Source organism: Eurypyga helias, unplaced genomic scaffold (genome assembly GCF_000690775.1).
Source record: "Eurypyga helias isolate BGI_N326 unplaced genomic scaffold, ASM69077v1 scaffold375, whole genome shotgun sequence".
In the NCBI taxonomy this organism is placed as follows: domain Eukaryota; kingdom Metazoa; phylum Chordata; class Aves; order Eurypygiformes; family Eurypygidae; genus Eurypyga; species Eurypyga helias.
The window spans coordinates 100674-127766 of record NW_010251844.1 but is presented as its reverse complement, the minus strand read 5'-3'; the positions used below and the strand labels follow the sequence as shown (position 1 = coordinate 127766).

The following is a 27093-nucleotide window of genomic DNA, read 5'->3' as shown; positions in this document are numbered from 1 at the left end:
TGTCACTGCATATGCAGGAACCTGTCACAGACAAGAGAGCAAATGAACATTTTTGATCTTTGTGAACTACTTCAGGATGTGTGACCATGAAAGCTGATTTCTTTTCTGACCTACATAATTTCCTTTGGTTTGAAACCTGAGCATTCTTAGGAATGCTTTGTCAGGCAGAGTCTATGGAAAAATGTGCCTCCATCACTGCATTTCCTCTTTGCTGTGTTCTAGTTTTCAGCTCTGATGTAAGGTAGGAAGAACACGTTTGAGTAGTTTCAGCTGGTTCCAAGAAGTTCTTATAACTCAGACAGCTTAGATTCAGGGACATTCATTTGCCTCAAAAGGAGGAAAATTGCCAATAACTTGGCTGCAGACACCCAGTATTCTCTGGGGTGCCTTCTACATGGAAGGACGTACTAGGGTACGAGGTAGAAGGGCACAAAACTTCCCTAGCACTGTAGAAGAGCTGAGCTCTTTCTGTCTGAAATGCAGCCTGTTTTGCCTCATTGAATATGAGTGGTCACTGTTCAGGCAAAGCTCCTACTGTAGCGCCTGTTGCAAATTGAGGAAAGGAAATTAAATTACATCCTTAGGTGGAATTAATGTCTGTGGGCAGACTGTTCTCTGAGTACATAGGTGACAGGCATTGCAAGGAGAGGAATTTAAGGCTGACTTATTTGGCATTATGTAGGGTTTACACAAGCACAACTGACAGTTCAATCTAGGCTACTGTCTTCAATACTGTTGGATTAAGATGGACAAAGGTATCAAAATCCAAAATGGACCAACAGTTGAGAAAAATACTAATTAAATCTAAGAAAGGGGTTCTGTCTCAGATTCTCTTTTAAGTCACAGTTCCCTAGCAGAAAAATAAGTAAAATGAAATTAAACTCTCATTCAGATGCAATCTGCACATTTATTTTAATTTATATTATGAGTACTACCTACTGTATTGTAGTCAAATGAAACGTATTTATTCAGTAATTATCAAGGGTGAAACACCAATAAACTATGATGAAATAAATGGAAAATTACATATTCAAATGACACAATCTGCATACTTCTGAAGACTGCTTATATTTGCCTCATATGGATGCTAGAAGAGTCCTGGTTTCAGTACAGTCACAAATTCCTGTATGTAAGGCAGCTTAAGGAAGTCACCTAGATGGGTGGATTTGCTCTGTTTTGCATAACAGTATTTCTGTGGTTTTGACAGTGACAAATCATGAGACAGTGGAAAATGCATGTTACTAAAACTATTATTTTAGAGACTTTGATAAATATTCCTTTTCTCTGGAAAGTAGATGTACATCCTTTCCTCATTAGTTACATGTAGGGTGTTTCTGAGTTTACACTGTGCTGTTTAATGGGCAAGTACCTAAAGTTTTAATGGGACAGACTCACTAACTAGGATAAAATTTTCAGCATTGTTAGCACTAAAAATAGTTTCATCCACTTGTCAGATCTAATCTTATTTCTTCTGAATAAAATGATCTGATGATTTTTGCATAAAAAGAAAAAATTCTGCTCTGAATTTTTTTTCTTCTGGAATAACTTAATGGAAACTAGTAGGGTTTATATCAAGGATTGATTTAGGACAATGTTCCACATACTTAGATTTCCCATTTATTGTAGGGAATTAAAAATCAGGATCTGATCAAAGGAAGACATTTTTTGTAAATCATAGAAGATTAACCCAGGTGTCTCCTTTTTTGGTTTTCAGTTTTAATGCTGGAAACGCTAAAGCTTTTGGAAATGGTATAAGATTACAGTAGATACTTTCAAGCCCTTGTGACACAACTGGTGTATTACGTATAGCTGAAACAGAGTATCTCATCCATTAGAGAAAGAAGAGTAGCATTTTGCTGCTGAAAAGTGTATTAACATATTGGGATTTTTTCTTTTTCCAGCATTCCTCGTCCTTAAGCATTGTGGGCTTTTCAAACGGTTTAGAAATGGAATTACCTTCAACAAGGATATCTAGCTCGGCTGATTCACAGATGCAAGGTGCAGCTGCTGTGACGCTTGCCCCATCCCCGAACATGCTTTGTGACTGTGATACTCCAGCAGAGTCAGTGCCCAGCTACAGCTTGGCATTGGGCAGAGCTTCAAGTGACCTGAGCCCTGGGGCTGCCGCTGGCTTCGCACCTGGTGACGCACTCCAGGGCAGCACCAAGTGCAAGGTAGGAATTGCTGAAACTCCTCGACTGAGAGGGAATCTGCTTTCATTGATAGCACATGTTTTGTTAGTCAGTCTGTGAAAGGCAGCTATTTCAGTAAGTAAAGTTTTCCTTATCTGCGATTTGAAGACTGAATACAAATTAGTTTCTTAAGGGGGAAAGAAAGATAACTAATAATAAAATCAGATTTTTCTTTTTTTTTTTTTTCTTCTCTCCCCTGAAGCTGGAAAATGAAGACTTCAATATTGTAGACCATCCCCTAGAAAACAGCTTGGCTACTGCTGAGCAAGATGTAGTTAATGAATTAACTCTTTCTATGCAAAAAGTGCTGGAAGAACCTATTAATCTTTCGATCAAAAGATCTCAACATTGCACTTCTCCTGAACTGCTCAGCAACATCTCTTTCCTGCCTGTGAATGCCGGAATTAGACACCTTAGAAACAAAGAAGGTACCAGGCTTTTCATGGTTTCATTTAGGTTTTGAGTCTTTCTGTCTGTCTTAGCACTGTGCATTGCAAGCATTGCAAAGCCATATGCCTATTAATGTACTTACATATAAATGTGCTTTTCCAGCAAGCTTCAAATATTATCAGAGTGCTTAATCCAATGGAAAAGTGTGTTTGATCTCATTTGTGGAGGAAAAACATGGAAATGGAAATGATATGCCTTGAACTTGTAACATCCTTCATCTGTGAACCAGAAATGAGTGTGGCTGTGTGGAGTACCTGGAGTATCAGTTCTCTTAGAAGCACTCGTGCTAATGAGACCTGTAGTTATGACTATTGAAGAGCTGGTTTGAAGAGTCCAAATTCAATTAAAAAAAAAAATTACTTCCGAAATGTAATGTGCCTTCTGCTAAGTCCTTCACATCAGTAGCATAGCAAATTTTTGTTAGGGTAATATATTGCACAGTATGTGCTTTTGCTTGGCTCTGTCTACTGTGGAATATTCCCTTCAGCCAAGGCCTATTTCTTCAGCCTTAATGGAGAATTAGACCTTACTTAACTCTTTTCATGGGCAAATTGCCAGCCTCCTTGTGCTACACTGCAAAGCCTCATTCCTGCAAACTCTAAAAGTCAATGGGACTATTCATGCAAGCAAGGGCTTGCTGGATCAAACTGTTATCCTGTGACTTATGCCAATATTTGGCTGCTTTTCTCTGTAAAAGATGAATTAATATTTCTATCTCTGTGCTGTATTTTTATTCAGAGAATTCTAATTAGTACAAAGGAGGCCTAGCTCAGTGAGCCAAGGAAATGTATTTGTCTTCTCCTACATGTACTATGCCAAATTGTGACAATTATGCCACAATTCATGAGTTGTAAGAATCAGGCGCACCCCTAAAAAGCTGTGCCTCAGTCAGGCCCAAGTGTCTCTGAGAGGAGCAGCTTTCCCGTGTCCGGTTTGGGTCGTGTGACACTGCACACAGACAGCAGCCCCACCATACAGAATCTCACCGTCTGCAACAGGTGCTACGGGTTTGCCCTGTGCAATGCACACGTCCTGTTGTGCAAGAGGATGGAAAGACTAGAACATTGAATTCAGTGCTGCTCCCTTTACACAGGGGTGGCTCAGGAGTGATCTGCATCAGTGCCAGAGATTAACTCTGCTGCAACGGCCACGAGTCTTTGCTAGTGGCTCTCTGTAGGACTTACTGGCTTCTGCAGTGCTGTGCTGCAAACCCCACTGCTTCTGCTATAGATCTCCAATGACTCATCCTTTTCTAATATCAAACCTAAACGTTTCAGCTTAATTTATAACAAAATACTTTTCATCCTAGACCCAAGGGATGTGGTAAAAATTGTACATAATTTCATCATTTTCCCTCTTACAGCCACTTTTCTTCTTACTGTGGCTTGCATAAACACCGTCCCCTTCTCTTTCCTAGACTAAACAAATCTGATGGTTTCAGTCTCTCCTCATGGGTCAGGGTGATGTTTTTAAGAGCAATTCATTCCTACTGTGCTATTCTGGGTTCTCTGCAATTAAGGAGTGCTGCCCATGGCCAAATGCAGTGCTGCAGCTGAGGCCTCTGGGGTGTCATGCAGAGCCAGGGTTTCAGCTTCCTGTTTACATTCCTCACTACTGGAAATAACACTGCAGGATGGCATTTGCTTTTTTTTTGCAGCAGCAGCATTAAGTGGTTGACTCATGTAGTGAATGGTCCACATTAACCCTTAGTTCCTTCACAGAACAGTTCCCTGGTCAGTTATTTTCCTTTGTGATTACATTAATCTGATCCTTCATAAGCATAATACTTAGTTATCTCAATTCAGTCTTACTGATTTAGGAGATTTGTTTTCTCTGATATATCAAGATAAGTTTTTAATTGTAAACATTATCCATAGTGTTTGCAACCCCTCTAGGCTGATGTTTCCCCCAGTTTCTGTAGGCAATCTTATTTCATGAGCCAAGCTGCTGATGGAAATGTTCATTAATATTAGGAACCCAGCACCACTGGAACATCCTCTAGTTTGACAAGGTGCAACACGAGCTGCTCCTTCAGCTCAGTGTGCAGTCACCCTTTAGTAGTTCTGTCGAGAGCCATGACTACGACCCTTCACCTGGGCAGCAATCACAAGGGAATAACACCTTAGGAGTGACATGAAGTGCATTTGTCCTTGTCAGTCTTGACTGTATTGTGTTTCTTGTGGCTGGGACCAACAGTATCTTAGAGGCCTGTTGCTTTCAAGCCATGGGTTGGGTACCATTGACCAGAGCTAGATTTTCTTTAAAACAGCACGTTTTCCTGGCACTCATCTCCAGATAGCTGTGATATTTAGCTTGTTTTATTGTTAGTATTATTTATGCCAAACTAATTACTAAAGAAGGGAGTTACTATGAAATTTGTCAGTGGCCTGGTATTTACGAGGCTATCCACTGGGGCATTCATCTCTACCCCATCCCATCTCTCCAACATTGTTTTCTTACTCTTTAGTATCAGCCACAAGTATGCTTATATAATGGATAGTTTGGAATTCATATGTTTATATGTTACATACCTTGGAGGACAGAAAGGAATCGTACAGCTTTGCTTTTGTCCCTCAGTGGAGGATGGGAGACACAATTTCCTTCCTGTTTTCAAGAAAATAGAATTATCCAGAAGCCTCTTAGCAAGGAGCAGGAGAGCACAGAGACTTCCTGAGCCTTGGGGGTTCAGCCCTCAGTAGGTCTGTTTTTCTCAAGTGAAGTCGGTATAGCAAGGAGGATTGCTTATGGTGTTCCATGTGTATGAGTGAATGTGGCATGGCTCTGTACCTATATAATTCCCTGGGAATGTAACCATTTTGACAAAATATTTTGGAAGAGCTCCTCATATTTAGCACAAAAGCTGTGGTTAAAAGCAAAGAGAAAGACAAAGACTGTGTCCCAGAATAGAAAATAGCATACACATTTCCTATACATATAGATTAAATGATTCATACCGTACCATAATTCACTTATGATATCATATTAAACACCAGTCAGAAGTACATGAATATTGAAGTACTTTCTACCCTAATCTGACTCTGATATTATAAATATTTTATTCATTTTCTTATCTTCTGTTCCAGATTCCAATAACTGTGAAAAGGAACATTTTGAAATGGATATGAAAAGCAATCAGAATGTCAGGTAACAGAGTATTTTTTTTTTTTTTAATACACAAAAGCATTGGCCATGAAATTTTATGCATGTATTTAGAAAATTCATCATACTTAATGATAATGGATAACTTAAAAGAATGCAAGATTCCTTATAGATAATAATTCTGGAAGTGGTAAAGTATTCTCTTAAACTTGAAAAAAAAAAATTTAAAAGAATGGGTGGGTTCATGTATTTCTGTTGTTCTGTGTAATTTTCCAAAATGAATAAATATTTGCAAACTTATCTCACTTGAACAGTTAGAAACTATTATATAAATATAATGAAAACAGGACTAACATTATTTATCTCAACAATTTTATAAAATTTTAGTTGCAAATACTGTTACAGTATTTTAAAGTAAAGTTGATGATGTGCTCTGTTCCCACTTGAAACCAGCCACACTGAAAAGTATAAAGCCTGACTTAAACTGGAGTAATTAAAACAAAAATATACAGAGCAGGGCAAAGATTTAGCAGAGGAGTTAGTTGTGCATTTACACATATGTTTAATTTAAAGGGATTGCATTCACTTTTCTTAAAGAATAGTCATGTGAAAAACCATCAAGATTTTAAGTGTTTAGCCAGCAGAGTGACAGTTAAAAAGGAAAAGGAGCACAAACAATATTGTGTGAAAACTGTTGAAACTGTGTAGGGAGGAGAATTTTGTGGAATATGACTGAATTTAACCGTGTGTCATTTTGATTGCAGAACTGGCCCCAAGGAGCAGAAAATCCCCTATGTGCGACTGGAACGTCTAAAAATATGTACTTCAGAAGCGGGGGAGCTCCCGGTGTTTAAACTCCAGCCACAGGACAATGAGCAGGAGGGCAATTTCCTCCTGACAATAGCATGTGGGACCCAGTCTTCAAGTATGTCTATAAAGGTGAGTGCAATTTCCTTGAGGCTTTACTTGCTTTCTCCCCTTTATCACACTGGCTTGTAAGCACAGTTTCTGAAAGTTATGATTCACTAAACAAGTCTGCTGGTTCGTTTCAACCTCGGACACTTCTGTGGTGGGTTGAAGTAACAGAGCATGCAGCTTTTAGTTTGCTGTGTAGCTCCCTGACACTTCCATTTCTGAGAAGTCTGTCCCTGGGATTGCATAGCTGTAGTGTTTTTGTATTCTAGCAAACATCCTGGCTCACCTGTGTAGTTACAAATACAGGGTAAATAGCTTAGAACTGACCCCAGTGGATATTTGAGTGATAGGAACTGATTCCAGAAATCCCAGCGCAATAGACTTCTTTTTAAAGCTTTGTGCTCTATTGCTCTTGGATTCTTGAGCGTCAACTTCTTTCCGCAGAAGGAAATGGGAATTTCTGGTGGGAACAAAAAATTATACTCTTTTTTTTGGATCTGTTTTACAGTAAAACTTGTAAATAAGATAGTAAAGTATCCTGTTTTTATCATCTGTGATATGAAATTTGCACGGACAGCTCTGTCAGAGTGTTATTATGCTGTGGTATGTGGAGGAAATGACGTGACCAAGGTGGCCTGGCCAGCCAGTGGCAGATGCAGGGCTGAGCGTGGGCCTGCTGAATGCCAGTGCTCTCTCCAGTAGAGTTCACTGCAGAGAAACTATTTTGTCTGCAGACAACCACTGCTGCTATATACTTGTATATGAAAATGATGCTTGTGTGATCCCAGATTTTTCTTTGTTCAAGATAAATAAAGATAATCTACCCGAAGAACCGAAGTACAAAGAGACCGCAGAGGACAGAACATTTCTTATGTCCCAGGCTGCAGGACAGACACAATCTCCTCCTGTAGATACTCCATCTGTTGATCAGAAGCTCAGCAATGGCATCTCCATCATGAAAAAATCTCCAGTTACTCAGGAAGTCAATCCAATTGAAAATGAGGATTTCTGTGCTGTGTGTCTTAATGGAGGAGAACTGTTGTGCTGTGATCACTGCCCCAAGGTCTTCCATCTCTCCTGCCATGTTCCAGCCCTGCTCAGCTTTCCAGTGTGAGTATGTATGATGTTTCACTAATGTGCTCACTGCCTTGGGGCAGAACATATCCTCAGGGATGTGTGTGTCAGCCTTACGCAAGGGCAAGGACTGCATCTCTCACTTGCATTTTTTGTTACTTCCCTTGCAAAGCAAACAATTGTCTTACACTAGATGAATTATTAACCTGAACTGTTTCTGGCCATGTATAGCCTTTCTGCACGGAGCTGGCCAGTACAACAAAGGAGGTGGCAGACCTGAGCTTTAAACGTATGCTTATGACTTACTGGAGAAAAATAAAATCCTAACTCTCATGTAACATCTGTGGTGTAGATGTCAGCTCTTCTCTGCAGGAACAGTGACTAGCACAAGGAAAGGGCAATCAGTGAGTTCCCATTCAGTTTTCTAGTCAGTTTTATGGGAAATTTGGGATTACCAGGGCTTTTGTGGAAATGTTTAGGACTTTGGTTTTCCTCAGACACACATACCCTAGCAACTTGTCACAGGTGAATTTTATGAAACAAAGAGCCAGAATTAGGTACATGTCCACATGCCAAACTTGAAGAGTGAGGCTGAATAATGTGAATTACTGGTGATAACGTATATGAAATAATAATAGTAAATATATATAATAGTAATTGTATATAATTACTATAATTCCGAATTCTGTTACAAATCATTACCATATGGGACCAGAGGCTACTTCACTTGTGCCAAGCCCAAATAACTGTCTCAGATAACAGTTTGGAGATTCTGGTTTGTTCTTTCTGTTAAAAAAGCAGAAATTTCCGTCTCTTTTCTTTTCCCCCTTCCTTCTAATAGCTAAGTAATTATTAAACCTCTAGTTTAAAAAAAATGTGAAAATCAAGTTTTCCTTTTTAAATAAAGTTCCTTGGCAAAGTTAAATTCTAATGAAGTAAATTGATTTCCTTAACTAAAGTTCTGTATTGGCAGTATTTAATATACCTTCATCGATAGTTATTCAGGCCCTGATGTTGCAGAAGTTGCATCACTGCCTTCATGACATTCTTAAAGAGGTTTCTGAAAATGGACCTACTAGGAAGGCCACTTATACACGTACAGAATTATGTTGGTTTGATTTGGGAACCTGTGTCCTATCACACAACCTGCTGTTGTAATACTAGTTAAGGATGAGACTTGTTTCCAAATGCGGTGATTCCTGAGGTTTGTTATTTGACAGGGTTGCTGACAAAATTTGACGCAATTTTGGTTTCTTGTTTTGCAGGGGAGAATGGGTGTGCACACTTTGCCGTAATCCAGTGAAGCCGGAGGTGGAATATGACTGTGAAAACACACGTTACAGCCACAGCTATAACACACAATATGGCCTTGATGACTATGACCAGAAGGTGGGAATAATTATATATGATACTGTTTTGAAAAGGACATATGATTTCAGCATGAGTCTTTGCCTCTTCATTGGAAGGATGACTGTTTTGACTTGGTGGCTACTTGAATATTTTCAAGTAGTAAATACAACAAAAGCATTGCTAGCATTCAGTTATATCATTCTCATCCATGAAATTATCACATGGTCTTCATATGTACCATTAATCCCCTTGAAGATGACAATTAGGCACTGTCAACTCAGCCTAGATGAAAGTTTAGTTCTTTACATCCCCATTGCCAGTTTCCTCTACCAAATGTCCCATGAAAAAATGCCTTTTCTTAAAGTCCACCTGGTACTAGGAAGCCACAAGTTCCAAATGAATGTCCTGTGTGTATTGGTGACAGCTGGACAGGGAGTCTACACCCACACAGCTGAGTGCAGGTGCTGAGCTGGCCCTGCACAAATGAAGCCCAGAATTAGGCATCGGTCTGGCCTGGGCACCATACATAAGGACAAAAGCAGTGGTTCTTAGAGCCTTGGGGCCCCTTGGCAAGGCCTATGAGCATAGCCACAGCTGCTGCTCACATTCATCCATGCTGTTTCCAGACCTGAGCTACTCTGTCCATAAAGAGCTGGACATAACTTCTTGACGTTGATGTGATCCCTGTTTCTATTGGTACAACTGGTCAGAAATAATTGGGATCTGGGTCTTGATTAGTGAGGTTCTATTTAGAAAATGGAATGGGTTAGAAATTCCATAGCTTGTGAGCAAACATGGCTTACAATGTCTTTGTAGTGCATTTTTTTGCATCAGTGAACGAAAAAAATATTGTTGTAGGTATTTTACAAGTTAACTATGATTAAATGGAGCTGTTTTCATAAAGTACTACCAACTACATAGCTTACATCCCTTTGTGTGAATGCATCTGAACAGTGTGAAATTTTCTGTTTAACTGTTTCCACACTGCTGTTCTTTTAGCCAAGAGCCAAAGAACAGATCTGGAGTGCAGAATGGAAATAGTGGTAGCGATGAATTCCCAAGAGATTCCAGGAAAGATACATGCATACAAAATTTTTTACGTAATGTTTATTTTCTTGAACGTCTTGCCTAGCCTCACTTTCCAAACTATAAAAATGCATTGAGGCAAAATGAACCCCAGGTTAGAGTGAGGTGTGGCATTTCACTTCACATTTTAGAAATGCACAGACCACATGAAAACTCCCCTTGTTGTTAGTATGGTTGCTTAACTGAGGGCAAGACTGAAACTCACTTCTTTTGAATTAAGATGTGTTCCTAATTTTCTACAGAAATGTGAAAAGCTGGTGCTTTCCCTGTTCTGCAGTAATATGAGCCTCCCATTCCATGAACCTGTCAGCCCCCTGGTATGTACTGCACGTGCACGGGTCGGAGGGGAATCCAAAGAATACTCTGGCACACCTTGTGATTTTTCTCCTTTGTCTTCTTGAAAGATATTAATTAGATATTTTTCTAAACAGTATTGCTTACTAGAGAAGTGTGGGTGTTTCTCTTCTGCAAGTGCTTTGAAGGTGCCAGGTCAGAGGCAATGCTGGCTCCTGTTCTCAGACCAGGTTTGGGTGCCAATTTAAGATACTGGTAGGATACTAAAGGTACATGAGGGGTTCTGGTGGTTAAGACAGTTGTCTTGCTGTGTACTTGAAGAATGTTGCACTGCCATAAGAAGGTCTGCTGTAGAAATAACCCTGGACTTCCTCTTTTCTAATGTTTTGCACAAAGGTGGTAATGGGACTGTGTTCAGGGGAAGTTGTAGAGACTGCTGTTTCATCCAGGTACTCAACACTTGCAATATTTATTAACTGGCTATTTTAAGGAAGATGTAGATTCACACTATTGTAACAATGGCACAATGTGAAACAAGTTGGAGGAGGAAATTGGAAGAAAAGAAGTTTTTATGTGAAGGAATAGTCCCCATAAAAACATAAAAAAACATTCCACCCAAGAAAGCTTGCAGTGAACTTAAGGAACACATTACCTAACGAGTAGGTTTTGACCCAGAAAGATTTAAGGAGTGGGATATCCTGGTAGCTGGTGCCCATTGAAAGACACTTCTGTTGAACTTTAAAAAGAGTGTATAGTAGCATATTTTTAGTCATTCTTGGCAGACTGCTTCCCACGGTATCAGCTGCCAGTGTTTCAGCACATTATTTTTGTAACTGCTTGGGGGAAATGTTAGCTAATTGTCGGTGTTACATATATTGTTGGTTGTGGTTAAATGATGACATTTATATCTGGTGATAAACTTCAGAAAGTGAAAATAGCAAAGTAGTCACAGGAGTGTGCTGTTTTCAAGATTAATCTTTTAAGCAAATATGGTTTTGATCAAACCAACAAGCACCCCGGAAGATGACTAAAGCTCTCTTCCTTGGTGCAAGGAATTCTCTGCAGTGACTTCTGTTCAAACTTGGGTAGAAGTAACGGGAAAGGAAATGTTTTAATTAAAAATGTTACATAGCTGTGTTTTCATCTTATTGCAGGCTCGGCATTATTATCAGATCATCAAAAGGCCAATGGATTTATCAGTCATACGAAAAAAGCTGCAAAAAAAGGACAAGTCCCACTATTCTGCGCCCGAGGAACTTGTGACGGACGTGCGTCTCATGTTTTGGAACTGTGCAAAGTTCAATTATGTAGGTTTCTACTATGCATGGGTGGGGGCATACGAACCAGAGGGTTGCTCTTTTAAGCTGTCACACTGGTGTAACTATTGGTTGCTTTGAAATCATATATGGGATTGGGATAAACAGAAGTATTAATCAGTTTTACTCTTTAGAAGATGGAGATATATATGGATCTGAGAACTTGAGATACACATGGCTCTAAAATTAAAGAGGGACATCTTGGCAGACAACTTTTTGAAACGATGCTGTGTTTGCTGTGGGAACCAGTCATAACCAACAAAATAGCTAGGGAAAATTCAGGTGCATAGAAATTCTTAAGCAACGATGACTGCTCTTCTTCCCAGTTCACTGCACATCCATTTTTGTTAGAGGTGCAGGGACATGTTCCTCAACAGCAGCACCTGGTTTTTACTTGCACTGTAAATGCAGAGGGACTAATGGGCTGTAGGAATTGTGCAGGAGACTAATGGAGATGTAGCAGCCAGAACCAAGTTGAGACGTTAAGGTCGGGTAATCATTTGGTTTTGACCCTTGATGATTTCTGTGTGCGGTAACACTGAATGGTTATTTATTCTCTTACAGCCAGATTCGGAGGTTGCTGAGGCTGGACGATGCCTAGATGTATTCTTTGAGGGCAAACTGAAGGAGATCTATCCAGATAGGCACTTTCCTTCAATGCAGCAAGAGGACTCTGATTCTGAAGAGGTGGAGAGTCAGAATAGCAAAATGCCACCCCAAGATTTTCAGTGGCCGTCGTACGGACAGGAGTGCATTCAGCCTAAAAGGAGACGGCGCCATGCCGTAAGATTGCAGAAGCAAAGGCACTTGGCTGCTAAGTGGCCACCCTGCTAATTCTGTTTACAGCAACTGGCGGGAAGTTTTGTCAGGGCTGTCTGGGAAAACTGTCAAGCTTGTATCGCAGAGAGGTGATCAGTTCTACAATTTAGGTCAAGATCCTCAGAGTGGAATAAAGTGTTGGCTGTGTATAAATGCGTGAGCATGAACAAATGAAGTCTCTCCGGCTGCAGTTATCTTCCTAGCAGAAATCTCTATCAAGACCTTTAAACAGACGAAGTCCTCTAGCTATTCACTATTTGTTTCCTTTGTACACAGGAAAGTGAAAAAACTAAAAGAATGATGTTTCAGCCAGCTGACAGCCTTCCTCAGGTATGACCTCCTCCAGATACGAGATTTGCTATGAGGAATCCCACAGCATAACTGACAAGAGTTAAGGTGTGTGGGAGGAAAGCAAAGTGCTCGGGCTGTTTATTCAAACTCTCCTAATCTGCTGACCATATGCCTTATTTCTAGATCTTGTGGATAGATGACAGATCCAAAGTGTCTGACTCTGTTAATATTCAATCTGTTAAATCGTGTATATTTTGCAGTCTTTACACTGAAGTACTAATGTTTTGGTGATAGGTAATGATGATTAGTAATAAATGTAACATGCTAATAATATCTAATACTGCAGTACCATTTTATAATCTGTTCAACAGGATATCTCTGTTTTATAGAGCACAGGTAACCATGTAATAATCTTGCAACCTCAATGTGAATGTTGGCCATGCTTTGTGATGAATACAACGTGTGACCATAAAAGAAGTAATCCTGTTGTCTTATTCAATGATTTTTCTGGGAGCTTCACTGCTCAAGACCTGTGAGATACAGTCTAATGTGATTATCTGATTGGCTGTTTCTTTTGAAGCAGAGCATTTTCATTAAATCATGAAAGAATAAGTGCTAATATTAGAGCTCAGTGTGAGCTGCTTCTGAGTGCATACTGGATGCCCTGTTTGCAAGGAATGATTCTTGCAGTATCGAACTCATGCTCTGTAAAGCAGTGTGGGATTTCTTGGGTCTCAAAGCTAGCATTTTTGCACAACCCAAGACAGTTGTTTTTCTTTAAAGCAGGTATTGGAATTCAGTAAATTAACTATGAAGCAAATTACATGGTTATAGAAGTGCCTCTAAAATAAGGTCATATATTCCTGATTTTCTCTTTGCTTATTTCTTGTAGTTGTGAATACTACCTGTGCTAGAAGATGACGATAATGTATATATGTAGCTCAGACAGAATGAAAGGATGTCCAAGCTTTTGTTGCTGTCGTTGTTGCAAAATTCAACAATGTATTGGCAGAACACCACCAAGCGCCAGAAGAACAACTTTAGAGTTCACTTGAGCAAAGGGTAGTATGTAAGCTTGAATGGTGGGATAGGTAACAAGACATTATGCCTGATCAGAGAGTGGTGGTTTGCAATCTGCTTTCCACCTCTTCCAGAAGCAGGTGAGCCAGATCTTTGCGTGCCCAATGCTTTCTTCATGTGTGTATGAGGGACGCCTTCCTCCTTAAAGCTCTGCCCAGCTGCGTAAAGCTGGGCTGTGGTCTGGCTCTGAGAGACAAGGGTTGCTGTGGATCTCAAACACAGTTAAAGCTCATTTTAATTAGTTAACTGTAAATAAAAATGATATTTTGAGCATAGTTTATATGGGCTATTTGGTCTTGTAACCATGTATGTTATTTTAGATAACACTTCAAAGTAAAGGTTTATAAATGAAATAATGAGATGTGAATGTTACATTCTACTCTCTATGTGACACTGTTTGCCATTAACTTGGTAGTGAGCTAATGTTTTCCTTTCTTTGAAGAAATTAATATCTGAACATTATAAGCTGACTGGAAAACTCTGAGATGAAGGGACAGCCTTTACATTTTCTGTATGTCAACTCCTATGTGTTTGCTTTCCGTCTAACTCCTGTTCTCAAAACAGTAAGTGTCTCAGAAAAGGGAAATGAGTGTGAGTTTGTAACTGAATGAATCACTCTTATCTGTGCTACAGGTGTCTCCTTTTCTCAGCTGGTAATCAATTCCACCACTTCAGTCCTATCTTTTACCAATAATAGTGCAAAAATGATGTGCTGTATAGCCTTCATGCAGAGGCAAAGGTAGAAATGGGACTATTGACAACTTCCTCTTTTCCTGGTAGAGCAGAGTCAGCAAGACCCTGCTTCTGTTTCCTAAAGGCTGTAAATTTGTTAACTGTGCCATTATTTTTGGAGAACACCTGTTTTAATAAAATTTACCAAGGGTATATTATAGCTTTATTAAAAACAGAAGTGTACCAGTTTGTCCACATGTGTAAGACACCCTTTGGATGTGTGCTGGCAGGACTCTGACCTGAGTACTCTTAAGGCTAACTTTGTTTTTGATTACTTCTCTAAGACATAGGAACAGTTAAAAAAAGATACTAATACACTTCATGTCATGTTGGTAAACAAAAAAACCCAACAACCTGAACTCACCTGTATGACGTACTTTCAAATCCAAATCTGTGGGTCAGCAACTTCACAATACCTTGCATGTCATAGAAACATTATCCATCTCGGACATTGCCTTAAAATTGCTGGGTTGTGATGTTCCTGCTGCTGGATACCACACTACAAAGGCCTGTTGAGTCCAGTTGCACACTGGAAGTGGCACTGACAAGTATGAAAGGAAGGGTCGCTCTTCTAAAAGCCCAAGTGGACCACAGGAGAGGTGATCGGTTATGTACTTACTTTTTCTTCTATCACACAGCCTGTTTCACAATCCAGAATGTGTAGGAAAGGAAGCAAGGAGGAATCCCTGAAGTTTTCCCACTGGAAGTAAGCGTAGCAGAAACAAATTCCAAGAACGCTGTGGAAACCCCAGCGAATGCAGTGGGCTTCTGCATATCCAACCAAGGGCACAGTCTTTCCTTTTGTCTTTAGCAATGGGTTACGTGTGAGATGGGAAAATCCTCTTTCTGCTTAAGCAGTTGGAAAAGAGATTAATTACACTTCAGTAATAGATCTGTTGAAGAAGGAATGAAAGATACACGTTTGACTTTCATTCCTCTACAGACAATTCAGACATACTTCTTCCAGTATCATTACAGCAGAATGACATTAGCGTTAATACAAACAGGTGTTTAACAATTCAGATTATCAAATGGCTGCATGTTTATCTGTGTAATGTGCTTTGCTGGACAATAAAATATGTGAAATGTATTTTTGCACATCAATCTGAAATTTTTTCTCTGACTACATCTGCTTTCCATTAATATATGAATTATATAATGTCATTTAACACTTTTTAGCTAAGTTGTTGATAACTAATAATGTCAAAGCAGAACAGTTAAAAATGTTAGCTGTGCTAACACAGGAGGTCAGCTTTCTATTTGTGCTGGAATTTTCAATACCAAGTAGGTATTTTGCCTTTTCATTTTTCAATTAGTATAAGTTAGTGAGGAAAAAAACCATGCCATGAACAAGTAACAAAAAATGTTTGTCGTTTAAATGTATGTATACATTAAAGTGCCAAAGAACATGGCACTTGCTAGTGAGATGCAAAAAGTATTTTAGTGTATTTAATCAGAAGAAATCATAAAAGGTACTCTAAAACTGAAAATGCTAGAAATGGGAGAATTATGGAATAATTTACAAAAAAATAGAACAAAAATACTTTACTGGCAAAAAGTCAAGCAGACACTGCAAGTGTTTTTTCTATCATTATTGGTTTTTCCCGGTTTGGTTTATGGGAGTATAAAACTATCAGCTGCAAATTTCTGACCTGGAGGCCAACCGTCTGAAGTGTTAAGGAATCCCTCTTTTGGGGTTACAGCTGTGCTGCTCTTCAGACATAATCAAGACAGAATTTGAAGATAGAGGTAACTTTTCTGTTGTATAAACAGGAAAATCTAGAAGAAGTTCTGGTGTGCAGTTCCTTCAAATGTGAAATACAGGCAATAGACTTCAAAGCTAATTACCAGCTGAGTTCCTCTCACTTTAGCTAGGTATCAATGAAATAATCTGAGGGACAATAAAGATAGGCAGCAGTCATGAGCTAAGGGAGGATGCATAACTTCGGAAGCTGTCTGTAGGTCAGGAGCAAGAATTAAGAGGTGGAGAGAATGTTTTTTGAGACATGTTACCCTGCTGTCTCTTCCTGTCCTTCAGTAAATGTTTATGGAAGTCCATTTTAACGCGTAGTTATGTGTGTTTGTGTGAGAGCATTCAGTAGATTGGTAGCATTTAGTCCCCTAAGCAGAATTTCCTAGAAACTTATGTTAGGGTATGTGCAGTAGGAACATGGTATTTGGATGGCTTTGTTGGGCAAAGTGTGTGCTGTGGTGGGAATACTTACTGTGGACATGAGAAATTGCAAGGGTCAAATCTGTTGTCAAGTGTCTAGCTCCTCTTACTCCATTTTCACTCCCAGTGTCTGAAGAAGGGTTCTTGAAAGATAACTTTTCAGATACCTTCTTCATTCACAGGATGTAATTTGTAACAGGATTCACTGTAAACTCTCTCACTGTGTATTTTCACTGTAGAAAAGTCCTTTTTAGGTTAAGGAGATAAGACATGCAAGTGTGTTTCCCAGGCCAAATAGGGTAGTGTCTGAAGGTCAGGAAGTATTTTACTGGTTTTGGAGAGTGTTTGAGATGGTTACCAGTGTTATGGAAGCAGCAACACTGATTTGTGGTTGTGCTACGGTTGTTAGTTTGTAAGTCACTATTGATATTGATTGTAGTGCCTAGGACAATTATGTCAATACAGAAGTGTTCCAGAGGCAGTCTGATACTGAGGTGATGATTATTAAATTTGTTGTGAAGGTCAGGGAGGGAATCCACGTTTCCGGTACAGATGACAGAGATGTCATTTAGTTATTTTAGGCAATAACATAGATGCTATGTTCCTGGATGGTCTGTGCTAAGATAATGTATCTGTCCTTTATGCCAACATTCCTTCCTTACCTGACGGTCTCAGGTGAGCATTACTTGCCACACTAGAATGACTTTTTGACGAGGTTTCTCACCAACAGATGTGAGCTTGCTTTAGATGGTTAAAAAAAAAATAAAATCTATTTTTATACACTGACATTTGGGCAGGAAATGGAACATGAATATTTTTCCTTGTTGGCTTATTGGCCTGCTCTTGCTTCTGATGTAGTCAGGAAGAGCAGGAATAGTTCTTACATCTCTTATAAATTCAGTACTTGCTAGTTATTCCATTATATCTTGCTCCAGGAAAATATGTTGGTGCTATTTAATTTTTTTACAGTAGACTTTCTAGTGTGTCTTGATTTAGTGCAGGAATGGGACAAACAGGGAAGTCATGAGACACCTTATGGGGCATTTCTGGTGAAAACATTGTAAAATATTCAAATCAGAGCTAATGTTTGGACTGTATCTCTGAAACAGGGTGAGATTTGCTCCCGTGCGTAGATATTCCAGACTTAGCTGGTTGGCAGGTCTTGTGCTGACTGCCTGCACTGGGCTGAGCTCTCCTGGCTGAATCAACAAACAAGTGCCCTAGTAGTGTTGCCGGTGCTGAATTATGCTTGTAGAAACTCATTGAACTTGATCTGGTGTTATACTGGGCCCAGCAAAGGTCAGCGTAGAGCAGTTGTGAAAAGGCAGGAGAACCGTGCTGTCTTTAGGTATTAAAAGTAAAACAGATAAACTGTCATAGTCAGAAAGTTAGAGTGTTGGAGCAGTGGGATATTTTATATAGTCATTTCTGGGTTGTATGGTAATTTATAAGTCAATGTGTTCATTCCAAAATAATCACACTTTTGCTATTTACTATGGGTTTAATGTTTCTTGGAACAGCATTACGACACACCTAAATTTAAGTCAAGGACACAGTCTATGCACATGTTTATACTATATTGCATAGTCTGTGGTGCATACTGCGGCACTTCTGGATTTACAGGTCACTGGGCCAAGCGAAGCAGTTCTCTCCTGAAGCCGAACAGCAAATGGAAAGCACCCTTAATCCCTAATAATGAGAATATGAAGAGGATGGGATGATAGCTGTATAACCAGCAGACTGTGCAGAAGTGTTCTCTAAATAACAGAAATTCAACAAAACCCTTGTAGGATATTTTAGTGTACAGTATAAATAAAGAAACAATATAGAGCTTAGATAAACTGAAAATCAATTCAAAATTAATGCTTGCATCCTACCCAAACTCTGTGCTGCATCTTACACATAATTGTAAATACCTCGGGCATCGGCGAGGCAGTATATTAACATATACAGGTGGGCTTCCGTTTATGAGAAATAACAAATTCAGTGCTTTAAGCAAACACCAGACACTCCTCTGTTTCTTTCTCCCCGTGCTCTCTGAGGGCTTTAGAAATGCTGGTGAAGTGGCTCTCATCCACGTTTGCCGTGTACTTAGGTAGGTTTCCCAGTTACAACAGTGAAAGATGGCACGATAAGCTGATGGAACAAGTGAGCAGGAGAAATGGAAACTGGACGTAGCCCTCGGGCCTGGCTGCAGGATTATCATCTAGCAGTGTTGAATGAAAGTAATGTGAGACATTTCAGGTTTAGGATGCACAGCTAAACCCTTCATTACAGGGCAGGGGATTTGGCTCAGGCAGCGTGATGCAACCGGTGCTTGAGGTTAGGAGCTGCAGGCCTGGAGAATCACACAAACCTTTTCTTACCTACAGGGAAGTGTTATCCTGTGAAGGGGAATGGGGCAAAACTCAATCCATTGCTGCAAAGCTACTGCTGCCTCGCAGCACGGGAGCAGTCACAGTGGCCAGGACCATGTGCACACTATGACAATGATCTCTGGCTGAGTGAGGTTGTCTCAGGGACATTACAAAGAGGATGGATTTTCTCTGGAGAGTGAACCTCATAGAGGCTCCCCGGAAGTCATATTCCATACCATTTGAGAAAAATGGAAGTCTTCATGTATCGTTTTTGATCTTTTAAATACCATAAAAATCACTGCAGTGCCAGAACTGCAGGTTGGCATGACTCCGCCGGACAAGGAAATCACAGCGACGATCTTGCGAGGCGGCAGTCTCGCTGCTTGGCCGTAGCTCTTGCATCATGTTCCGAGCTCTTCTCAGACTGCCAGTACTGGGAGTGTTGCATCATGCCAGCCTGAGCCCCGCGCCATGGGGCCTGTCATCCCTGGGGCAGGGGAAAGGCAGCCTGCTGTAGACACGTGCTGGAGAGGTGGGAGCACCCTGGAGACATGCAACCCCTGTGCTGGGAAAAGTGTCACTCCAGCACACCCTCATCTGGTAGCTAGATGACTCGTCTAGCAGAAGGCCATTTAATGGAAGATATACAATTTTCCTCCTTTCACTGCTCCTAATTAGGAAATACTGTAAATATCTCCGTATATTTGTAGCCACAGAACTCAGACTTCTACTCCTCTGGCCAGAGAAGGAAAGATACATGCAGAATTAGTCTGATTCTGCATTTATTGGATTTTACTGCTTCCGAATAATGTGTTTGCTTTGCAAATAAATTTACATTGGTTGCCTCACCTCCTCCCAGCTGTCAATCCTATAACACCCTTCTCATTTGCAGTTAAGCTCTCCTGCATTATTAATTCAGCAGTTTGTGGTTAAATGATTAGCTAATCAAATTGTTCCCTGGAGTACCTGTGTAAATGCATTGAAGACTGATTGATTTAACTGGGGTCACTGAGAGATAGTTTAGCCTTTAAACTCACCATTATGAAGGGTGAGAAGCAAAAAGGAAGAGATGTCAGGAGGGAAAGGCTGTCTGAGCTGGGGGCAGGAGGACTGTGTCTTGTAACCTTGTATGTGTTTTCTTGTAATTCCTGTGGAAAAAAAGAGTTCTGAAGCTACAGATCCAAAATCACAGAGACTTTCATGTTCGTGCTACTTTATTTGTCAACACCGCAGTTCAGATTTTGAAGCGCATCATGAGAATCAGCTGCTTTCTACGTCATTTTACACCGTCTCGTGGTATGGAAACCAAATCCTGTAAGAGAACTAAAGGTGAGTAGGCGCAGAAGGGGGATAGCGGGGGGTGGCATCGCACTCTTGTCACTGCTGCTGATGTCAGAGCTGAAGTGCGATGTGTAACTGTGCTCACCGATCTGAGCACGACGGCTTCCACATCTTGTAAGGTGCTTACACGGTTGTAAAGGGGCGGGAGGAGATGAAGATGATCTTTTTATTTCTCCTTCAGTTAGCCCTTGGCACCAAATGGGTGTTTTCTCAGGCTCCCCAAAAGCATTTAGGTACGTGTCCCTTCCGGAGGTGGTGGCACAGTCTGGGTGGGTCACTAAACTTTAATGATGCAGCAGAGCATTGGTTTTCCCAATGTTCCCTTTGGACTAACTGATACTGGGCAACCTCCTCCTCTGGCAGGAGACTCAGCACCGTCAAGGTTTGGCACAACCGGGGGAGCAAGCAGAGCTGGGCCTCCTGAAACAAGGCACTTGGCTCCCTCTGCTGATTTGCAACATCATTTTGGTTGTTTTAAGCAACGGGCACTCCTCCTTTAGGTCCTGGAGGTTCCAGCATCATTGTGCCTCCTGGTTTTCAGGTGGTTCCTTTCCCTGTCAAGTAGCTACGACGCTGTATGTTCCCCTTTAGCTTAAAATCCGTACAGACCTTTACAGAGATTAATGCGTGTATTTATAACTGACACCCAAACTGTAACGTGGTAGCTGAGTATAAGCATTTTAGGTAAGACCTCCATAAAACCATAATTACACCCATCTGTTTCCCTTACGTATCCAGTAGAAAACAGCGCTTACATATCTCTTGATAGCTCGTGCTGTCTGGTATTATGGGGAAAGAGGGAAATCAATTTCCCCCTTTATTTTCTTTCTAGAAAAAGATGGTGCTTAAATTCATGTATATGAGAAAAACTAGCTGGAAGTGTTTGTCAAAGGAGTTTTATTTTTATATGGATATTTTCAAAACAGCAGAATTTTCCAAAAGTCTCGCTGACTCTTGTGCACCAATTATGGAAAAGGCAGAACAGCCACATTTCTAATAAAGCTGTGGCCATATAAATAGGTATTAAGAATAAACAAGCACATGCTATTTTTTAAAAATATGTAAAGTTGCATCAAAGCTGTTGGATATAAAAAGAGCTTTGTAAATAGGTGTCAACTGAACTCTCATTCTAAGCCTTAGTCTTATGGCCTGGCTGTTATGTGACCAGCACCTCCCCTGGGGTAAACTGGAGAGCACTTCAGTGGAGGGCTGTGAGGGGCCAATTTCCACCGGGGTGGGACCGATGCGCAGAAATTGGTATGTTTCTGTAGCCAAAAGAGGAAACGGTTGGGAAAAAACTTTTTTTTGGGGGAAAAAAGGCCCAAACAAATAGACTAAGAGAACTTGTCTGCCTGTAGGGTTTTTGCCACTTGTTGGTAACCGTTTTAGGGACGTTAGGGTTAGGATATTTGGTATTGCACACTTTTTCAAAAGGGTTGCCTGCAAGAATTTGACAATCTGGGTGCAACCAAGTTACCTAAACCTAAGGTCCTTGTCTTTTGAAATGTCCTTATGTACCGCATCACTTGGAAGTTACTGTGGAGTCAGAGATTTCGGGGCTCGTTCCACGGTGCTTTGGACAGCCAGAGGAAGGAGACGTGCCGTCTCTCCTGCAGGTACCTGCGTGAACCTCTCTGAGCCAACCTTCCGCGCCCCGTTCTGGCGGCACGGGCCGGTGCGGGTGGCTGACTGGGCTCTCCAGCTGCCGGAGGGATGAACATGGTGACCCGGCGGTACTGCCCCCCCGGGGGGGATGTCGCGAGCTGCGGCACCTTCCAGAGAGGATGAGCATCGCTCCCGGCCGGCTGCTGCGGGGACCAGGCACCGGTAGATGGAGCTGCAGGATCCCGATCGCGGGACACGGGGACATTCACCTCCAAGGTGCGGGCCAAGATTTTGCCATTTTCGTGTGCTGCTAATATTTGCCCTCTGCTACGACATTTTTTTCCCCTGAATGAACCTGAATTGAGAAATTAATACGAGTGGAGCACTTTACAAGATTTGAGAAGTCAGGTTGTCTAAAAAAATTTAGATAAACATTTACTGCTGTGTGCTGCTGTCCAAATAATGCTGCTGGAATTGTACCCATGGCCAGTGACACTGCAGCTCTTCATGTCACACTGTCACTGCCGTGGCAGTTAAAGGCATTGACGCTTGATAAGCTTATTACGCTCTGCACTGTGAGGGAGCTTAACATTTCTGTATGTGGGCTCTTAGGAGAATTATTCTACGCTTTGTAAAAAGACATCATTTTACATCTCTGGTAATTGTTTCCCCGGGTGTTGCTATTGATGGGGGTGGAGGGTGGCTGGTGGCACTTTATCTGCCCTGTATTTAATGCCATTGCTATCTAAGACAAAGATAACTTTCTGCAGGCCCTAAGGAGAGAAGCAGGTATACTGACACATCACAAGATAAATATTTAGATAAACAACATGGCTATCTAAAGCCCTATCTAAAGCTTTCCCATGGACTCTCTGTCAGTACACACGCTGGATTCTGTTCAAAGCACAGCTAAGTCGCGCAGAGGAGTGAGAGCTTTCTAAAATTCCCCTTTCAGATCAAGGAGTTTATACCCTGAGGTACTTGGAGACTGCAGCAACTTCAGATTCATGTTTCATAATGTATAATGAGCAGAATAAAATCGCTTTTTAAAATAGAACTTTTTTCCCCTTCGTGTTTTACTGGCAAAACAAATATATTTCAAGCAGGTGCTTCAGACATTTGTATCTGTGAAAGTAAAGTGACGTTATTTTTGGCATGGAAAGAATATTGGAAAATTCAGAAAAGAAAATGTACAATTACTGCTTGAATGTAGCTTTTAATGTTCTAATCCCCAGAGGTTGTGTCTCTTGAGCTGGGAGCTGACTGCAGGCATAAGCGTTGCTATGACGTTGTGCACCCGATGGCTTTGCAGTCTCTCCAATGGTGAGTGACTTTGGGGAAACAAGTGTAATTAGTTGAAGTACGCTTATATGCGATGTTCCTAACAAATGTTATAATTTAAGAATAGTACTTATATATATTAGAAATACCAATATTGGGATTTTTTTCTAAGATAAACCTATCTCAGAGTTAATCTGATGCCAAGCATTAAGCTCTTTGTTACAAGCGCGATAATGCTTGCGACGTTCAGGTGCTATTTAAGCAGGGATTCTGGCCAAAATCCTCTGATGAATTTGTCATCCATTTTTGTGATCTCCCCTCCCTACAATAAAGTTTCTTAACATTGCTTGCATCAGGGATGAGGAGTCAGCTAGCAGCCTCCAAGCTCAGGATCTGTGGCCCAGAAAGAATATTAGTGGTGTGAACTGAGATACTGAAGCTTTTATTCCAGTTTAAGTTGTTCCTTACAGTGGTAAGGATTAATTAAATACTGGCCTGGTTAACATTCTGCTGAGTTTCTGAGCTGCTTTTGGAATAGGTGGAATTTTCCCTTCCCCCATTTTTCCTGTGAATAGTTTATGCTTTTGCTAATTGTTGAGTGATTACTGGGCCCATCCAGGGCAGCATGTGCATCCACTGTTCATGGATGCTACCGCCGCTCCCACAAAAGCCCAGGGCAAGGAGGTCATGCAGGATGGCGTGAGATGGTGGTGGCCCCTCTGGGGCCCCGTCCGATGGGAGAGGGTTTGGTGAGGCAACTTTCTGGGTGCTGAGCAGCTGAGCCAGAGGATGCCCTCCGTGAGAGAGAGACACCCACACCTCCAGCTCTGCTGCCCGAGTGCAGGGGGAGGCTGCGCGGGGCCCTTGCCTGCATTGCCTCCCTCCCCGTGTGAAGCCCCCGGCTCCTGCCGACCCCCTCTTCATGCGCGGGGTGAGCACCCGCAGCTTGCAGCTCCCCTCCTCACGCAGGAGCTGCTGGACTTCTTGTGTGGCTCTGAGTGTGCTTAGGTGTCCAACGTGACTTGTGTGTGTCGTGCAGCTTATTTCACATGAGTTGAAAATACAAGGTTAATTTACTAAAGATGAGTACATTTTAACTATCTAGATTTTTCTGGCTTAGTACTTGAAAAATTTTATATTCTCTCATGTTTAATAGTATATCTGCTTTCCTTATTAATTGAATTGGTAATAAAGTACAGGGTTTAATTTTGACACTAGAAGTATTCTTAGGTAATGTGTACTGCTAACTTTCTCTGCTTGCCCATAATAATCCAGAAATTATAGAAATAATAGTCTAGAAATTTATCTAGATATTACAGAAAAGGTCATCTAAGAGTTACTTTACTGAAATACAGCATATTAGTGATATGAAATGCAAATTTACTAAATCAAGCCATAAATATGACCTTCAACTTTAGTGCTGCTTTTTTTCTCTTTCTCAATAATATAGATATGTCCTAATTATGTTGCAGTACAAACATTCAAATTGTTTAATCAAATCTACTTCATGATTATGTAGACCCTGCTCATATCAAGTCCTTGCATTCTTTACATAGAAGCTTCGTTTTGTGTTGCATTACTCATTTAAATATGGAAGTAATGCATTGCCGGCAGTTTATTTTGATATTCTGAAGATGGAAAACAGTATCCCTTTCAGGGCTAAGGCACAAAGGCTAGCTGCAGACTCTTGCTCCTGTTTTGTGGTTAACATAGGTATTTCATTTTCCAGTGCTCTGATATCATTCATAATTCTGGAGAGAAAAACAGGAGTCAGCTAATTAAAAGTAAAGATTTTGATTTATGTAATAATGCCATGCAAAAGGCATGCAGGGAGAAAGTAGGATGGCATTTGGGTGTTTTCCAACACTGAAAAAGTGGCGAAAACATTGTTCCTCAAAAGTAATATACTCTTCCTAAAATAAGTTACTACCAGAGATGTGGAAGGTGAGGGGATTCCTGTTGGTGTGGCAGTGATTTTAAACCTTCATCTGGCTCCCCTAGACCCTAGTACCCATTAATTTATTTCATGTTCAGTAGGGCTTAGAAAATGCTTAGAGTGTTTAAAATATTAGGCGGTTTAAAAAGAACTAGGACAAAGAAAGTACAATTATTAGGTATCGATAGACTTACCATTAAAAGTTTTTGAGTATTTTCCAGGAGGACGCACAAGCTCAGACTTGTCTCATCTATTTCCACCCTAGTCTCTTCACAGTCTTTTTTTCTCTGATTCATTTGGGAAGCTCCCTTATCTGTGCATTGCTCAGTAAGGGGTATGCCATCTGCATATTACTGCAAATTAGAAGATTCATCCATCTACTATCTTAGATGAGTATGGCTTTCCTGCAGGAATTTGTTAAATTGTATAAATTTAATTCTCATATCCCTTCTGGAATATTGAACAAAACTCATTTTATGACTGCAGGGTTTTAAAACAGAAGGGGCAGTAAACTAATATAATTAATCATTGTGACATTGCTACAGAATAATGGACTAATTCTCTTACTAATTTCCAGTTACTTATCATTTTAAATCTCCCAGGGAAAGCAGCACTGTATAGAAAGCAACAAGGAACAACCAATTAAAGGAAGTGTTTTGTTTCATCATCTTAAGCAAGTGTAACAGAATGGGGAAGCTCTGGTTGTGATTCATTAGTTGCATTTGTTCTCTGAGTTTTCACACACAGTTAGATATTTCACTGAACTGTTTCACATGGAAAAAATAATTAATTTCCCTGTATTGGCATATTTTGTGCATCAAGTTTGTATTTTTTAAAAAAACACTGAAGTATACAGAATAATTGGCTGGAATTAAAATGATCAAAACAAGCCATCTAAAACTCTTTTAGTTTTTTTTTTTTTCTTTTAGCAGCAACTGTGAAAAAATAAAATGCATGCAATTACAAAAATTCAGTTGTGATCTGACATACTGTGCTAGTTTGGGATGCTTAAACTAAATATATATGTTTACTTACAAGACCCTTTTAGGTATTTATTTCAGAGCTGAATTCAACTCTGCCAACACAGGTTGGTGAGTATATTCTTTACCAGCTCTTCATTTTTAAAGTATCTACTACCTGTCACCAGTTTTGGTGAGAGACTGTGGGGTCTATGTCGTGACCAAACCCAGCACATTCTACTAAGTTTTTGCAGGTTCAAGTTTAAACTGGCACAGCAAAGATGACCAATACCTTTGGTATCTCCCACTGGGACTGGAATTTGGATGCTTTCAGGGAGATTCAGGCCTTTTCTGCTAGAGGCAAGGGGAGAACGTCAAGAGAATTTAAGAGAACGGAAAGGGATGAAGCACTAGGAAAAACTTGTCCAGAGATAGTTAAGGAAGGAGATAGAAAAAAAAAAAAGCATCACAGCAAAGACTGTCAGCAGCCTGTGAAGATGCAGCTGAACACTGGATGTGATGGAGGAAAGGCAGAGTGGGAATGTGGGAATGCAGGTGGGAATAGGATGTGCTTGATGGGAATAGAGAAGCAGTTTTGGGACACGTGAGGTAAGACTCCATGAGATGGGTAGGACAGATGGAGAGAGGGCTAGTAATATCTGACAGGGCTGAATAGAGGAGGAAGGTAAATTGGTAGTTCCTGTTGCTGTACAGAGTTCAGCATCATCTCTGGCAGCAAACCA

The 27093-nt window shown here is 40.6% G+C and overlaps 1 protein-coding gene across 1 annotated transcript in view; it reads left to right on the top strand.

Moving 5' to 3' along the window:
• TRIM66 (tripartite motif containing 66) overlaps window positions 1-12931 on the top strand; it is a 43068-nt gene extending 30137 nt beyond the window's left edge. The window contains exons 11-20 of the mRNA XM_010152133.1: window positions 1902-2174; window positions 2395-2620; window positions 5726-5786; window positions 6506-6680; window positions 7462-7766; window positions 8996-9119; window positions 10409-10483; window positions 11615-11767; window positions 12341-12559; window positions 12872-12931. Of these exons, the coding sequence (XP_010150435.1) occupies window positions 1902-2174; window positions 2395-2620; window positions 5726-5786; window positions 6506-6680; window positions 7462-7766; window positions 8996-9119; window positions 10409-10483; window positions 11615-11767; window positions 12341-12559; window positions 12872-12931 (1671 nt within the window). The remainder of the gene's footprint in view (window positions 1-1901; window positions 2175-2394; window positions 2621-5725; window positions 5787-6505; window positions 6681-7461; window positions 7767-8995; window positions 9120-10408; window positions 10484-11614; window positions 11768-12340; window positions 12560-12871) is intronic.
• The last annotated feature ends 14162 nt before the right edge of the window (window positions 12932-27093 follow it).